This window comes from Lepidothrix coronata, unplaced genomic scaffold, assembly GCF_001604755.1.
Source record: "Lepidothrix coronata isolate B3197 unplaced genomic scaffold, Lepidothrix_coronata-1.0 Scaffold136, whole genome shotgun sequence".
In the NCBI taxonomy this organism is placed as follows: domain Eukaryota; kingdom Metazoa; phylum Chordata; class Aves; order Passeriformes; family Pipridae; genus Lepidothrix; species Lepidothrix coronata.
Window position 1 is genome coordinate 2,538,441 of NW_016690316.1, and position 18,184 is coordinate 2,556,624.

An 18,184-nucleotide genomic window follows, 5' to 3' on the forward strand; every position below is an offset into this window, starting at 1 on the left:
AAAGAAAGAAAGACAGAAAGAAAGAAAGACAGAAAGAAAGAAAGACAGAAAGAAAGAAAGAAAGACAGAAAGAAAGAAAGAAAGAAAGAAAAAGGGTGGGGATGGAGAGCGAAGTCCTCTAGGCTTGATATTACAGCTCTGGAACTTCAGCAGTTCTGGCATGACATTAAGCAGCCTACCACTCTTCTGACTTCGCTACAGCAGGCCTGAAAGGCTATCTGAATAGCATTCATCTCCCACCCCTTTGCCACTATCCAGACTTTCTCTTCCTCTGCTGGGCACAATGGGGAATGGGAAGAAGGATGAGAAGAAATATTTGATCTATCCATTTTGCACCAGCAGCAGGTTTCCTGAGGAGGGAAAGCAATACAAGAAAAAACAGGATACTGGATACAGCAAGTTGGTTGCTGTGAGACATCAGGAGATACATGACAACCTACATCCATTCTTCTTGAGACATAAAGGCAAACACACTAGCTGGCAGATAAACACATATCCCACGCTCCTCTCTCACCATAGGTTGGAGCTCTGTTCCATCTTCATTGTCGTGGAAAGGTCTTGTGCTTCTGTGTTTTTGCCCTTCTGTTAACTTGTTACTCTGACTCACAAAGGTCTACGAGCAAAAACCAGGGTGAGATCATTTGGGAAAGCAAACCATTAGGTAAATAAAAATACCTGGTAAAGGAAGATAATTAGCCTGGGGCTAAGAAACTGTAGCTGGTTCCTGGCTGGATGGCGCTGAGTGATACCAGGAGGGACTCTGCAGATGCAGCAAAAGTGATGAATGCAACTGACAAGGATGAACCAAAAATCTCTGTTACATCTCCTACTGCAGGAATGAGGACTCTGGCTGTATGAAATCCCTCGCCCAGCTCTCCGCCCACTGCTGCATATTGTCCTGAGAGCCACAGAGCCTCCCTTCCACCCCCAGCATGTTTGTAATCCGACTGTAACACAGACAAATGTGTTGGGAAACTCCAAATTCTTGGCTACGTGAGCAAACTTACTCTTGATCATATAATGAGGAGGAGTTTGGATGTGCTGCCCCCAGTTTTTCCATAAAAGGGTACACAGTCTGTCCTCTTTGGAAGACTCCTTAGCCCTGTGGGAAATCCTCTCTTCACCCACGGCCCTAGGGCATGGCTCATTACAAGGAATTAAGATCAGAGTTAAAGAAAAACTACCACAAAGTGTGGAAGTGGAGAAAGGAAAGCCTCTGTTTTTTTCATGAAGGAGAATTGGCTTAAGAAGTATTTTAGCATTTGGCAAAACAGAGAGGGAAGAACAGAGGTCAAGGCTTCAGAGTTTTCCATTCAGTTATATTCCTATCCAGGACATGTGCGTAAGTACTGTTCTGAACCAAAGCCAAAGAATATATATCTGCTTTCTTTTGTACAAAGGGTTAAGCCTATCTTTAGGTGCGTTTTTGTTGGGTTTGGGTTTGGGATTTTTTTGTTCTCAACAAAATTCTATGAACATTACAGAGACTCTAACAGCAGCATTAAAAAAGTAAAATTAAAAAAAACCAAACCAGTTATTCAGATACTGTCCTGAAGAAATCCATCCAGAACATTCGTGTCATGTGAGCTACTTTGGCTGCTGAGTTTGTTTTTCATGAATCACTAAGATTTTCTTTGTTGCATGGTTTATGGAAGAAAAGACAGAACTGGCAAAAACAGCATGAAAGGAAAAAAAAATCTGCATCTTCAGATATTCTCTTAATAAGAAAGGGATGGCACATATACATTCAAATGCTTCAGATACAGCTCTCCATTGCTATTAGCCACATACTGATGCTAATACAACACACTGATGGTAATACAACATGGTAATTACAAGGGTAAAGACACAGAACAATCAGTCCAGAGATAGCAGAATTTAATCAAGAGACAGGAGACAGTGTTTTGGCAAAAGAATCTGTAAAGGTATGAAGCAGAGCAACTCAGGTTTGCATGGAGTTTCTTCAGAATTACAGCATCCATAGGATGTGAAATGGATCCCTGACCTGCTGCTCGCAACAAGAAGCACCTTGTTGTTTACTTTTTTCATCATACAGTGAGTCACAATAAATATAAACATTAAACTTAGGCCACCCCATGGATCAGTTTCTGCAGCTAGTGCATCTATTTCTTTATATTTTTTAATTACCAACAATGTATAGAAGATATATCTAATAAGGCCCAAATAATCACCCACTACTTACAGAGTGTGATCTAAAAAAAGGCAGCAGATCATAGCTAAGCACACAGGAGTCAAGGAACCCATTTACTTCAGTTTATAAATTAACTTACAACTTGTAACCCTGAATCCATCCTGTTCTAAGGTGTTGGAAAGGAAATAGTAATGACTGTGGGTTCAAATCACTAGGTCTTGGGGAATGAAAAAGTATTTAAAAGCTTAGAATGGCTCAAATATCTTTTGCTGTTATCAGTGAGGTTTACCAGCAGCTCCTGATCCACGAAGTATGGCTTCTCTGCAGTTCCATCATTTGTTTCCATATCAACGGCAAAGCAAAGAAACATGGCATTTGCTGTCACTTCAAACACAGACAGAAAGCTGTGGGACATCAGGTAGGCAAAAAATCCAACCAGCAACAGAGGAACTACCCAAGCTTGCAACTCCCGGTGGTAGTTAAATGCCATCAATCCTCCAAAAACAGTAAAACATACAACAAATACCTGTAAAGGGTAGCGAGAGAGAAGGGCAGCCTCATTAATCATGTAGAAATCTTCCTTTAAAAAAGCCAAATACCCCCCAAAACCCCTGAGGCAAATAGATTACAGCCAATATTTTAGCAGCACTTCTCAGCTGGGAGATAGCTAAGCAGTTTCCAGCATCACATAGTTGTCACACTTTTCAATTCCATGTGTAAATTCCATAGGGCAGAGTCAATCTTTTGCTATGTATCTACCAAAGACTTTTTGCAACGAAAACTGCAAGAGTGGCTCCAAGGACACTACTGTAATACGACTAAATAACACTGCAAGGACTATGAAAAGGTTTAAATTCCTCAAACATTCTTCTCTCCTGAACTTTGTTTACTTTAACGAAGATAAACCTTATTTACTTTAGGTATATCAAAAGATAATCAAAACTGATTTTTCACTTTGTTCTTACCAAACAGTACTTTTCTTACTCTTACCTTTCCTAGAAATAGGAGAAAATCTCCAAAACAGCTAATGGATGCAAGTTTAGCAGAATTCCTTGCCAAAATACAGTCAGCATCCTTTGCTGATGTACAAAAATTAGTCCCATTTATGGCTGTAGTTGTGTATGCATGCTGAAATGAGATAAGATAATAATGCAGTGAGAGAGGAAAGACTTGTAATCTAGATTTTACTTCAGCAAAAGCCTTAAACTCTATTTGGAAATAGTGACTTCATGAATATAAAGAGTTATGTTGCATAATACATCAATTTTATTTAAAGTTACTATAACAATTATGCTTCTAAATTCCAAGAGTTTTTCTACATAATTTCCACTATTAGCAAATGCTACAATAGTGACTAAATAAATTTCTGAACCCACCTTTATCAATTTTATTTTAAAATGCCAAAGTTCTCTACCCTAATTTTGTGAATGAATATGACACAACTACCACAAAACACCTGGAGTCACACTACCCAAACTTATTTGCTATCTATCTTCAAGACTGCTGGCAAACTATGTAAGTGAAATAATGAAGTTATGTATTTATCAAGTCATTAAAAGTTGATGATTAAAAAGCTTTTATACATAGTGCTTTCAAACTATTTATATGCTACTGAAATTCAAGCTTATGGTTATAGCCATAAAATAAACCTTTTCATGAAAGATGAAACCAACTGTGGAAATTACTGGAAAAGAACAGCTGAAGGACCCTGGACTAGACCAGCGACTGTTAGGTCACAAGCCCCACCCCACTCTGAACTTCAACAGTCAGCAGGGGCACTCCCAGTTTTTCAATGTATGGAAAATTTTACATTTCCCTTTGTGGAAACTTGCCTGGACAGGTGGGGAGGATAGAATATTTACCTTCATGGACTTGATTATTTTCACATTTGTGCATAAATTGACATATATGTCCCATTTATGGAACTCCTCAACGAGGTTTGAAAAATTAAACTATGTCCAAAGTATCAGCTAAGAAAAGCAGAACTAACAATACTTGAAACATATGCTGGGTTTTACCAGCAATTCTTATAAGTAGATTCCCTTTACTCAAAATATTAGAAGGCAGATTATGCCACAAAACCTTTAGTCACATCTGGTATGGTCAGTAAGAACCACAGCATGCAGGGGATTACTGTTCTGAAGCAATTGATACACCTCAACATGTGCTTGGTGCTTACATTACTTTCTGCTTCACCTGGAAGTAAAAAAAACCAGCCCATAACTGGTTTGCTGAAAGTGAATTATACTGGCCTACTGAAAACACTTCCTGTTCAAAAACTGTTTTTTCTTACTTAAAATTCAAAATATAAAATAACTTCAGATATCTGAAGGCAAAGAAAATTTATTTCTGTAGAGTCCAGTTTTACCCCAGAGCAATTTCTGTAACATACTGTAGTGCAGCAAAGCTATATTGACATTATCTTAAACTATTACAGAGAAAGGAAGATACTAAATGCAAAGATTCTTTGTCTCTTTACTGTGGATATTATTTATTTTATATGAAAAAGACAATTTTTCTCTAATAGTAAGCAAAAAAGCAGTGACATTCTGAAAATATTGTACTTACATGGTAGCAAATACATCAATAAATGGAAAAAATATAAATAAAGGCCATGGATTTATTGTCTGCTCTAAGCAAAATCAGAGACTCCAATGAACTCTATAGAAAGACATAGAGTATCTGCATAAAAATCTGTTTAAACAAGCAAGTTTGCTTAATTCCTAAATAGGAATTAAATGCTTTCCGTGCTAAGTTTCATTCATCCTGATGCTATTCCTTTCCCGGCAGAGTGCTGTCACACCATAACATCCCAGGATGTGGCAGCAGGAAGAGACCAGCCAGTGCCAGCCTCGCTGGCCCAGGACATGGGCAAAGGGGAGGTGGCCTCACCTCAAGTTCCCTCTGTCTTCCATCTGTGACTGTCACTGAATATTTCAGACATGGGTACACTTATCTTTATAACATCCTGTGAGCTAAGTCTGTTTCATCATTCCCATTAAACAGACAGGGAACTGAGACATGAAGTTGAAAAGTGTTTTCTAAGTTTGTTTCTGTCCCTTAAGAGCTAAATTCACAGAGCAGGTCCTCATTTGGTGAGGTCAGTATAAATTTTGCCAATAAATTAAACAGAGATTTTGTATTCATTTATGAATTGTTAAAAATGTGTTTTAAAAATCAAAAAGTTGAAAGTGCACATACTCTTGTGCAAACATTGTTTCCAAACTTAAAATAAATACCCGTTTGTTTGCACTCTTGAAGTAGGCACTTTGGTATTCAAAGAATGTGCAATGAAAAGAATTTCTGATATTTATTAACTAGAACAGTTATCTTGGAAAGACTGAAAATAATGCTGGAGACTGTATACTACCTGCACAGGGATTTGTCGTGTTACAAACCAGTTGATAAAAACTGGCATTTACAACAGTTACAACTTAAACAAATCATGTAAGCATTAACAAATCATAATATTCAAGACACAAAGGGAGCCAGGTAATAATCCAACATTATAAGAGAGACAAAACTTAATGAACTGCTGAAGGCTACAAAACTAGTCAGACATAGGCAAAGCAAGAATATTACTAGCACAAGCTGAAGATTTAGCCAAGTCATCTCCACCTTTTTGCAAAGAAAACCCCAAAAACATTTATGAGAAAAAAAAATATTTGGAAGGTTTCTTGTTCAGCCTAGAATCCTTTTCCATACACTTTCCTCACAATTCCCAAGTTTGTCATACAGACCCCATACTCTGGTCCCATCCAGCCACACAGAAATCTACACGTTCTCACTAACAAAACATGACTAACACTTCAGCAAATGCATGTTTCCATGAAATTCAGTGTGGCACAGAAAGGAGCTCAAACGATTTCTCATCCTTACTCACCAGAGAACACCTAATACATATGAACTATTATCAATATTAGCAAATAATTTTGGACTTTGGAATAAAAAGCTTAGATATCCCATTAATTTTGCAATTGCAGGGTATGGACAACAATCTAATGCCTTTCAAATTAAAGATAGTTGAGAAGGCTAAGATGGTAGACCATGGTCAGTTAAGAACCTGCTAAAATTTAGAAACATGTTATTTGTATTTTTCTACAGAATGCATTCTTTTTCCATGCACAAAAGCTTTAGTGGACTTGAAAATGTTTGAGAGAAGATCAGCAGGAATGATCCAAAAGGTATGGAATGTCTTCTGTCTGGGGAACACCAGGCTCCCCCGTCTGGAAAAGAGATAACTGAAGGAGGATGCAGTAAGAGGGCTACAAACTCATGAGAAATGCAGAGAGGGTAGGTAGGGTTAGATGGATCACTGCTGCTTCCAGACAAAACCCAGGCAGGGGGAGAACCATATGAAGTAGTAGAAGCCAAATTTGAAAACAGATGGTATTTCTTCTCACTATAAATCTGTAAACTGTGAACTGCTGGACAAAGGATGCTTTAGCTGCTAAATTTCGCATGAGCTCAAGGGAGACTGGGAATTTCAGGGAAAAGGAATCAGCTGAGAGATATTAAACACACAGAAAACACTCAGCTCAAGAAGTCCCTAGGCTGAAAACAGATTCAGAAAGAGCACAGAGGCAGGGCAATGTCCTCTTGTTTCATCTTAGCATTCACTCACAGCCACTGTTCGAGATGGGATACTGAGCTAGAAGGAGACTAAGTCTGATCCTTATATACAGATTATAGCTATTATGTTTTTATCTTTCCTTTATGAATTGATATTTTACAATTGTAGTCTCTGATATGGTGACAAGCAAGCAATAAGAGCATCAATATCATATGATTGATCAGAAGGCATGGGAGATTGTGGGTCAGGAGCAGTCTTTATCCTTGCACCAGCAAGTTGGTCCTGTACCACCACCTCTCTGAAGAAAACAAGCTTCTTCTGGCTCTTCTGGGGCCTGGGAACTAGATACTGATTTCTCAGTGTCAGGATTAATAAATAAGGAATGTGAATGTTTATATATTTCCAAATACCACAGTATGCAAAAAAAACCTATTTAAAGATTATATCCTTCTGTGCCTCATAACACAGAATGTCAAAGGTCTTGGAAAAACTGACCGGCTAGTTTCATGAGAAAGGCACTGTGGCTCAGATCCAGGTCGTAAGTTCCCCAATTGTTGAGAATAATTGCTACTTTGTGTAACAGCTGAATTCAGTCCTCCATTCTAGGGCTTGCTTTCATAAAATGAGCTTGGGGAAGAGAGAATTGCCATAGCAACAGAACCTTCTTAAAAAAGAAGCAGGAGACATGCTGGTCTCACATCCCAGTTCAGCTTTTTCTGCTCTGGTGGTATTTTCAGCCTGATCTTATCTTGTTGCTGCCATCTCTCCTGGGGGCTGCCCTGGTTAGCTACACCCACTGCAGCACAGTGCAGTGGGTGTAGCTAACAGGCTGGACCTTTTTAAGTGTCTTAGCTTCCAAGTGTCACCGCTGCCAGTGGAGGCCCCTCAGAAAACAAAATCCAATGGTAGCAAGAGGCAATGACATTTCTGTGGCTGCTGTGCAACAGTTAATGACCCAGTGAGAAAGTTGGATCGTGAGTTGGAAATGATAGGGGTTGGAAAGAGAGCAATGCAGGCCTGTGTGGCCCCACCGAAGAGATGAGGACATAAGACTGGAAGGGACTTCCAGCCACTCCAGTCCCTGGCTATTTCAGATTAGCACATTATACAAATCTTCTCTTAAGTGGAAAGCTCCCTCTTTAAACCACTTAGGACTTCTCCCTCTCTCAGCCCTTACATTTGGAGCTATCTCAGACAGTTGTCCCTCTGTCCTTAGCAACCTTCTTCCAAATTCCAGACAACATTCACTCATGAACAATTTACATCTAGTCATTTTTCTGCTGATATTGCCTGGCTCTTATCCCTCCCTACTGTCCCACAGATGCCAATGGGCTTGCTCTTACCCTTCATTTGTCACAGGATATTCCAGTCCCTCCTCTGAAATAAGCCTGATCTCCTAACCAGCAACTTGTACAACAGCATTTATCCCTCTCTTTCCAGTGCAAGTATTTAATCTCACACTTTCCAGGACTGACTCTGTGCTTTCTGCAGCCTTATTAACTAAAGGCTATTGCCCTGTGGCTGACAAATACAGGGAGAATATTCTCCTCCTCCATTTCCAACCAATAAGCACACAACTAATACAGAAATGGTTATATTTGATTCTTCGGCTAATTTTCATCTGTAAGAAACCCTTCAATAACCTCCTCAATTTTTTCAAACAGTCCAAAAAGCACAGTTCTCATTTATTTCCATTCCACATTATATTTGCAGAAGAGAGGTATCAAAGTAAGAATTAGTCAGCATTGTTCAACTCTATCCCCTACATGGTTCATCCTACAGAGCAAGTAAAGACCTAAAGAATTTTATTTCCTGTCATCACATGCATAAAGCCTCTACAAGGAAAATAAACATATTTAAAATACAATTCCACTAAAGATTAACAAGTTATTCAACTGTATTTTCAAGAGGATTGAAAATTCAGCTCAATATCTAGAAGCAATTTTGCCAGTAACATTAAAATGCAGTATTGTTTTTGGGAGGAAAAAGAAGTACTTGATGGGGTGAGGCACAATGTGTTTGGCATGCAGAGGAGAACTGTGCTTACATTAGCATGCACAAGTTTTGGTCTTATCTAGGTGAATTCTCCACAAGACATTTAACTGCAACCTCCTGATAGGCTGCCATCCAAAGTTTAAGAGAAAACCAACTGCCATGGATATACAACCACTGACAGACTTGCTCCTGGTTTATTACACTAGACAGTTGCTAGCTCTCAGTCTGAGGGAAGGGTCTCAGGAGTAACAAATGCAGGCTACACACTGCCGAATTCAGACACGGCTGCCACAGGGCCAGGAAGGCTACACTGCAAGTAACTGCACTGATGGAAACAGAGAAACCACACACTGCTCAGCAGCTCCTTCAGAAACCCAGGCACTGCACTTTGGAGCGGCCCCTTTGCCAACTGGCTGCAGATGAACACAAAGCAGACACAGAAATGCAAAACTATCCTGAAATAGTTGCACTGCTTAAAAAAATAAAAATCCCTGCAACAGGGCTGTAAAGGGAAAGTATGTAAGTGCTTTGATGTATCAAAAGTTAAGACTGCCACTACAACTTCAGAAAGCAGGAGAGACACAGACCTTGTAGTTCCGAAACCACATTTAAAAAATGGTATATTCTTTTTACAGCAGAGAAATTTCAATAGCCTAGATTTTACTTAAGATGACTGGATATGTTTATCTGGAACATACTGAAGCCATCAGAGCCAGAAGATGAAAAATCTATGGTAATTCTGACAAGGGTTGGCAAACAGAACTGTCAAGTAAGGATAATGACTTTATATTCAGAAAGCACTTTTCAGCCACAGAACCCAGAGTGCTTTACAATTGTTACTAATGGATTATACACACACATGAATCACTTTGCCCATGACTGAAATGGAACAGCTTAAGGAGTGAACTGTTTAACAGCACATAGCAACACTACACCACAGTTTAGCACAAGATCCAGTTGCAAATTCAAGAGAAATTTAGGAAAGCAGAATGTAATTATCTGTATTGCAATCTGCACAGGACACTGGGCTTACATTACCCCTCCTCCAATAACCACCACTGGAAATACGGCAATTGTCAGCATCCAGTTCAGCACTGTCATAATGGGAAGATGACAGGGTAACTTTTTGGCCTGTTTCAGTTAACTGCCAAGAGAGCTGAACAGAAACTTAGCTGAGCCTGCACAGAATGAGTCACTTCAGGGACGTATGTGACTATCAAAGTCAGTGTTAAATCCCACCTGCAAGACCGCATTGCAGCCTGAGAAGTACTCTCTGATAACCTAACAGAGCACTTGGTTCATTCTGCATGGGAAGAAAGAAGCTTGCACTCTATCACCAGGGTTACCTCCTCCAGCACCTGTTTCTCATCTGCAAGTTTCTCAGAGGGAAAACAAGGGACTCTGTTTAATCCTGATTAAACTTGTGAATGAAGGAGCAGAAAGAATTTAAATCACCTAAGCAGTGTAGCAACAGGTTGAAAGAAAGTAGTGCAGAAGTGGTGGGATTTTTTTTTTTTTAGAGTTTCAGTTAATTATATGCTTATTACTATAGTGAAAGTAATACTAGAATAAAAGGAAAAAATATAGTAAGGAATGTTAATGTACACAATGATCTTTGGACCAACTTTTATAACAGCTGTTCCACATTTCAGTGATTTTAGCTCATACAAAAATCAAAATTTGAACTTAGAAATGTAGGTACAAGCAATTTCTTAACTCCTCCAAGTCTTACTCTCAAGTCCATGTTCAACATCTATGGGAAAATTAAAGGTTATTTCCAGAAGCTTTCACCAGTCTCAGTAAGAGCTTTTAAGAGTTTACTACTTCTGTTAATCAAGCAATATGTCAAAGCTGCTTAAAACTGGAGATTTGTTTTTTCCTTTTTTTTTCCCCTCTCTTACATTTGGCCACAGATTTTACAAACCTAAAGATTAATATTTTCAATCTTAGTAAAAATGTATTTTTTAATAAATAGGCTTGGACATATTCATTAAGGGGGGAGAAAAAACTAATTAGATACATGAATTACTCTATGAAATGAAATAACTTAAGACCAACGTTAGCCCTTCATACAGATAAAATTTCTATTAAAACCTATTCTTCTTCTCCAACCATTGCCAAAAAGGTATTCAAACAATTATCTAACAGCAAACGTATTTTGATCATTAGGTTAAAAACCACAACTCACATGAAAACAGAAATTTGCCTACAATAGATTAGGAAACAGGAAATCTTTTAAGGGAACAAGAGCTACAATACAGCCTTCTGAAACAAAAGGAAGAACATTACAGTAATTAATTGTTTTAACAAACACATAGCATACAACAGCTGGAGAAAGTAAATACTAGATGCTGGATATCTCTTTGAAAGGCAGGAAGCCAGGTCAAGGGGAAAGGGTAACTACAAATGGAAAGCCTGGAATCAAAATGAACTCTGATATTCCTCACCAAGTCAGTGACCATAAGACCTACCTAGAAAACGTAAGTCTGGAAAATTCATCAAAGATTTCACTGCACAAGTATTTAATCTAGGCTGAACTAAATTAAAAACTTTCTCTTCATAGCTGTCCAAGATCAAACTTATGCACGTACTTAAGAGGAGAAGTCAGACCCTTTATGAGAATTGTCTTGTTTACTTCACTGCAGCCTTCAGCAATGAGAACAAAGAACTCAGCAGTCAGAGATTTAGGAATGGGCATGAACATCTGATTCCCTTTCACATTAAGAATATCACAGTCATCAGAGATAAAAAAAGGGGAATGACAAAGAGAAAAACCTATTATTTATAGTTATGTATATAAAGCTGGAACACATTTGGAGAAAAGGAAAAAATAAGTGTCTAGTATCAGAAAAATTGCTGTATGTCAGAAATCATCCTTTTCCAATAAAACCACTTTTTAGACAAGACTTCTAAGGTCATGGATCATATTCCCAGATATACTGATAATGGCAATCAGTCAGGAGTTCAAGTTTATTAAAGACTTAGAGGTGGAAAACACTGTATNCCAGGTGTTTTTCTTAATTCTTCGTTGCTTCTTTCCACCTGGACCCTCTGTGTTTCAGTGGTCTGTCTGGCACATCTCAACAAAATGTTGTCTTCTTACCTACAGAAATAGCAAGTGGCCCTCTGAAAGGGTTGTCTCAAGCTGTATTAAAAAGTTCTCTAAAATCTTGCACCTTGCATGTTTGTCAATTCCCCGTTTCTTCGCAACAAGTTCCATCTGCACTTGAAGGCTTTTTTGTTTCTTTAGTTTAGGTGCCTAGCTTGAAACTTTGGCCTGCATGCACTGGCTGTAGCCTTTTAGCCGTGTCACGGGGCTGGCACACACACACAGCATCCAGACTAGGCTGAGTGACAGAGATGACAGATCATACCTGGTTAAAGGGTCTTAAGCAACTTTCATGGCAGCAAAACCAGCAGAAACAGCACTTGAACAGGCACTTTGTGTTCTTCTGCAATAAAATGAAATTACTGGTTACTGGACACATAATTAGGCTCAAACAAAACCGTCATTTTAGAAAAAACTTGCTTTACAGGTGTCTGACCCTTCTAATAAAGTGTTCACTTAGGCAGCAGATATTTCCATTAGGATTATAAGAATTGTTTTTAATTCAGACCCTTCAGTATTAATGACTGATGAGCTGTACGCATTTTTTTCTTCCTGTGGATGGAAGATTCTTCTCTGGGAAAAGAAAATAAGTGCTGCAAGCAGCTTTGTGAGCTAACAGCTGCTTGGAGAACAAAACAGGCAGGCAAGTCAGTAACCCTTACAGTACTTTGCAGGGATCAGGGAGTTCACTGACATATTTTGAACTTTTTTGTTTATCAAAAAACCCTCGCAGTTCTGAAATGACTGGTACCCTAATGAACAAAAAAAAAGCATGGGTAGAAGGCCTTATATGCACATATATGTGTTTTGACTCAGAGCATACACACATTTTTCAGGACAGGAAGAAAAAGCTTGTAGAACAGACTATTCTTAAACCATTGATCTATATTAATTTCATACTAGAAACAGAGCAATAAAGCTCACTGTTTTTTTCACGTTCCTGTACCCCCATCACATCATGAACTCAGAACTGTTCATCACAGTGATGCAAGACAAGAAAAAGACATCTTGGTAGCCATGGTAGCCTTACAAATTTAACTGGTTGTTTTTCTTAACAAAAGGAAATTCAGTTCAGGGATATTTGAGTCTTTTTAACTTTCTTTTTCAAGGGATCAGAATGTTTTTGTCTTAATTTGGAAAGCAGAGATCTTCCAGTCACTATGGGAAAACTCAGATCCCAACAACTCCCATTGTTTGTGCAGAAACCACGAACCTCCCAACTTTTCCCAAAAAGGTTCATGAAAATATTCCAGGAATAAATCCTTTAAAATGGTGACTGTACATGAAAACTCCTGACAGAGAAATACTTTACTCTTGCCATGTATTGCTGGACAAATGGTTGTACTAAAACTATTATCTCAGTAAGTACCGTTTGTTAAAAGCCTAGAGCAAGGGACTCCAACTACAGTCTCCTCTCTGACTGCTTCAAGACTACTGTGGAGAAACTATCTGTAAATTTACCTGCAGACCCCTGACTTTTCCTCTGTTCACAGAGAACAGCAGCATTTTTTGCAAGGGTGGTGAAGTATGGGTGAGTTCTACAAGAATGCAGCATCACTTCTCCAGCCTTCAGTTCCACTGCTCTGGCCCTCTATGGAAAGGGCCTCAATGAAAGGGACCACAGTCTGTCCTTTCCCCCATGAGAAGGGATAAGGTTACTCTTGGGGGGATCCTTCTGTGGACTGAGGACAAGAGCTGGCCACAGCACTTTCTAGCCTCTTCAGCAGAAGTTACAGCTACGGGTCATGTAACATCCTCAGCTGAATGCTTGGGAACTGGACCAAAAGGAGCCTGTAGCACATTGCTGCAGACACAAATCATCTTTCTTTGCTAATTAAATCTACAGTTATTCAGATTACAAAACCACGCACCCAGTAAGTCCACTTATTCTGCTTTCTCTAAGAGCAGAATTCTAAGTCATCACACCTGTCATCTTTATACAAAGTTCTTAGTTTACACAACTCACCAAGTTTTAGAACCAAAACTTTCATAAGACATAAACCCAGACACTTGCACATCCACATCTTTCTATCTTATTAAAAGGAGCATGAGAGACCTCTCATCCTCGCCAAAGTGCCAGAATGAAGTACAGTGATATGTTTCCAGCAGAAGATAACAGATGTGACAATGCATGAAAGGTAAAAAGAAGGAAAAAAACATTCAAAACAGCCCAGCTATATGTTTTATATATCTTAAAAGATGTGTTTTGGATACTACACAAATCTCAGGAATAGTTCTTATTTCATATATTCTTTCTATAAACTCATATTACAAAGTAGATGAAATATTTTCTATAACAGATCTTATATCCAACAATATTCTTACATTTGCTTTTTAAAAATTTATGATGCAAAATATTTTTAATAGAGCATTCTGCCAATTTTTTTCCTTTATTCTTCATAAAAATCTTACATAAAAAGACTAAGTAAAGGGTGGTTTAAATGTTGGTATTTTATGCTTTTAAAAATATCTGAGTTGAGAGAAAAAAGGAAGCACTGATATCTGAGATGAGAGGAAAAAAAGCTTTCTTAATGAAGAAAACAGGATAAAATATAAAATACATGTAATATCATCCAGTTTTAAGCAAGAAAAATATTTTTTACTTTTTCTCCCCCGTGATCTCACCTGTTAATTACTATTTTAATAGTGTTTCAGAAGTATATACCTACCTTTTGTTTTAGAATATTATAAAGGAACAAAAGAACAATCCTTGGTATTCTCAGTACTGTGATTAGAAATGAGCCCTTGACAGCAGTTCCTAGATGGTAGCAAAAGAGAACTGATATGGAAGACAGGACTGGGTGAGGTGGTGGGCTATTTTTATTTCTAGAAAGAAAAGCAAACAATTTAGAAATGGTTTAGAAACTTATTTAAGAAGATAAGCATTGTGTCTTTTCAGTACGTCAAAATTTTAAGGATTAAGCTGTTATCTCCTTTCCTACTTGAGCTACTCCAGTTTTTCTATTGACTTCATCTCAGTGTTCACCTTAGTAAAAAAAAAAAACACCACCGAAGTTTAAAAGTTCCATTGGATTAGTTTAGTTCTTAAGCAATGACTGTTTCCTGTAATGGAAAAATACCTAGAAAAAAACTACAATGGAAAATACAAAAGTGAATAATATTTGAGAGTACTCCTTGAACGCCTCTCTCCAGTTTCTGTCACTTCTCTTATTTGCTGCAATCTTTCATTTGACTGTTGTTTCTGCAAGATTTTTGTCTGAGGAAATGAATCCACCATTTCTTGCTTAGAGGTAAAATTAAAACTAGAAAAAAATTACAAGTTCTCAAATGTAAAATTGAGAGCTGCTATCTACTTTTATAGTTGCAATCTGGCCAAATTTTGTTTTACATTTTGTTCAAATGATGAATTTTTTTGTTTGTTCTCACTCAACAGGATTTCTTTTAAAAGGGAATACACACCAAAAAAAAGGAATATTGTACTATATGGTTAGAATTATAATTTAGACCAAAAATTAGTGCACAATAACCTGCATTATTTTGGAGAAATAATGTCTCTGCCAAAATCAAAAAGCAAAGACAAAAAAAAATGGCCTGAATACAAATTTTATTTTCTTGGTTCCTTTATAAAGCTCACTTAAATGTCAGTCATTTACAGACAGTAGTACGACACAGCTCTCAAGAATTTATATAAAACCTAGGAAATCAACCTAAAGACACTCCTTTACTCCTTTAAAACCTGTTTCATAGGATTAAAAAAAAACCCACATGGATCAATATTCATCTATAAAGCAACTCAACCAATTGGCCCAACCCTGAAAAATTTACTTAGGCAATAGAACCAGTTTGACTAAAGATCAGCAGTTTGACTAAAGATCAGACCTCATATCACAAATAAGAAGCCCTGTGTTCAGAAGTGATTCCTTCAAAATCTTTGTTTTCTTGAAAAAATAAATGGTTTTCACAGGAAACTAACAAATTAAAAGGCACCAATAAAAAGCTGAAAAGCTTTAAAATTATACTTTTGTTAAATCCTCACTTCAGTCAGGATTTATATTATACACACTATATCAAGATAGGTATTACAGTTCTGCAAGAATCTTGAAGGTATCACTGCAGTTCATTCAAAACTTCAAATACTTTGCAGCTGAGAAGTATTTAAATATGTGAATATACCACATTATTTTAAATAGGAAACTCCAGAAAAGCAGTTGCTGTATTTATTATTTTTGATCTTACAACTAGGGGAACAGCTTGGGGGATAGTGGAATTTTATACTGAATAAGGCAGTTTGGTTGGGTTTTTTTAAGTCATCAGGTTTCTCTGTTAGGAACACATATATTGCAATATGGATGAGTTATTCTATTCATATTGAACCACTGTTTCTTTCTCCCCCATACACCACTTTACATATGACACTCAGTTTTATCTTGGAATACACATTATTAAGTTTCTGTAAGTTAAAGCTTAACAACTGATAAGAAACACAGAAAGGAGAAAGTTTACTCATTTTAATACTGTACTTGCTACCGAAGAGAAAAATGAAGAAGGGTTTTATTATTTTTAACAGGACTGAATAATGAGTAGGAATGTCAAAATGTGAAAGTTAGTTTTGATAAATTTTTACACATTTTCTCACCCACGCTTTTCTACACCTTCTTTTCCTAGCAAAGGAATTATCACAAGAATAGGATCTGTTAAGATTTCTTGCTTTACTTCCAAACAGATTAAAAAAGGAACAGATTTTCCTTATAATTCTGGCTCAGAGTAGGAAACTGGCTAAACACAACTGGTGATGCTTCTGACTCTAAACAAGCTCAATATTGGTTCAATCATCCACCTACTCCTGCTACTCCTAAGGCTGAAGTTTCACCCACCTTTGTACATGTCTGCAATCCTGAAGTGACTTTGGCACAAGCATAGTCAGCCATATGCATGAATTTTGTAGGCAGTTCATATTATACAGTGAATTCTGTGCATGTGAAATCCACTGCATGCACACAAGTTATCAGGGAAAACTATAAGACTGAGTAGGGCCGCAGATTTCTTTTCCTCTTGGGTATTTCTATTTTATATTATCAAGAAATTGTTTGATTTACATAGAACACTACTATTCCAGTATCCTGTGGACCTGTATTCAATACCAGGTTATCTTTTAATAATTTTCTTTCTTCAGTACTGCCAGTTGTCTTATTTTCTTGTGAGCTCTCTGACACTCAATTTTTTTTAAATGCTAAGTTCCTTGAATCAGATGATCACACATGCATCTTGGCTTTCATTTTAAAAACATTGGTTTTGTGAGAAGAAAAAATGTAATCTTGACACACTCAACAGACACAGACATTTGAAAGGGGGAGGAGAAAGGGCATTTCTTCATTTCTTTAAAATCTTGTCCTCTTCAGAGCTATGTTTACAGTCCTCTTCACTCATGCCTTACCTGTTTCAAAGACTGCCTAAAAAAAGCTTTAGCATAAAATACTTTGAAAGTGTTAAGGAATGAATCTTATCCTCCTCAAGTAAATATGAAGCTCAATTTTTAAACAAATACAATAAATTACAAGATTTGTAGTAAAAGAGACATTATCAGACTAACAGAGAACACACTGACTGTACATCCATCTGCCCTTTTACCTGATCTCAAAAACACCTGGGACAGGTCTGACTATATACATGCTGATGGTCAAGTATGTAAGTAGGGCAAAAAGTGTCCATAAAAATTGCAGATATAATTGAAGAGGAAGCCTTTAAAAATCTGGTTCTAGTTCAACTCTCAATGACTTTGGTGCCAATCCATAAACTTTCATTTCTGACTTACTGGGAGATGTGTGTATTTCATGTCTGTTGGAAGTTGTGCTACTGAACACTTTAGAATGTGAATCCTGCAAATGCTTATAGACTTCCTTAATTTCAAACATGTGCACTGACATACTGGAGTTACTAAATAAGCTCAAACATGGACAGGACAGTGATGCCTGTGACATGGATCAAGTTACCATATCACCTTCCTTTAATCCCAGAGAAGGGAAAAAACCTCATCTCCCTGAAAGGTAATTACACACAAAACACCTAAGCACACCAAGGTGAAAATAAACCTTCATGTAAAACACCAGTAGTAATAAAGAAGGTTTTTTAAAATACTGAGCCCTTTTCACAAGTTGTAAAAAATAATCATTAAGAAAAGAATTCTATTCATTTTAATAGATTAATAAAATCTTTCATGTATTCATGTTTCATCTAAAATAAAAGAAGGCAAAATCTATTTTCATTCATGGTATTATGGGTCAAACATATGTAACCTGCAAAGCTAATCCAACTAGTGCAACCCTCAGCCCTGCCCATTTGCAGTGGCACTGTGGCTGTTGGCCATGCAGCACATTGCTGTGTGCGCTCTGGAAGG

The 18,184-nt window shown here is 37.5% G+C and overlaps 1 protein-coding gene across 2 annotated transcripts in view; it reads right to left on the reverse strand.

Annotated features, from left to right (window-relative positions):
• SLC44A3 (solute carrier family 44 member 3) overlaps positions 1–18,184 on the reverse strand; it is a 39,307-nt gene that overhangs the window by 1,091 nt on the left and 20,032 nt on the right. For both annotated transcript variants that reach the window (XM_017827255.1, XM_017827254.1), the window contains exons 11-15: positions 14,499–14,655; positions 12,095–12,172; positions 3,143–3,280; positions 2,442–2,678; positions 515–613 (exon numbers count right to left, since the gene is read on the reverse strand). In XM_017827255.1, coding sequence (XP_017682744.1) covers positions 515–613; positions 2,442–2,678; positions 3,143–3,280; positions 12,095–12,172; positions 14,499–14,655 — 709 coding nt within the window. The remainder of the gene's footprint in view (positions 1–514; positions 614–2,441; positions 2,679–3,142; positions 3,281–12,094; positions 12,173–14,498; positions 14,656–18,184) is intronic.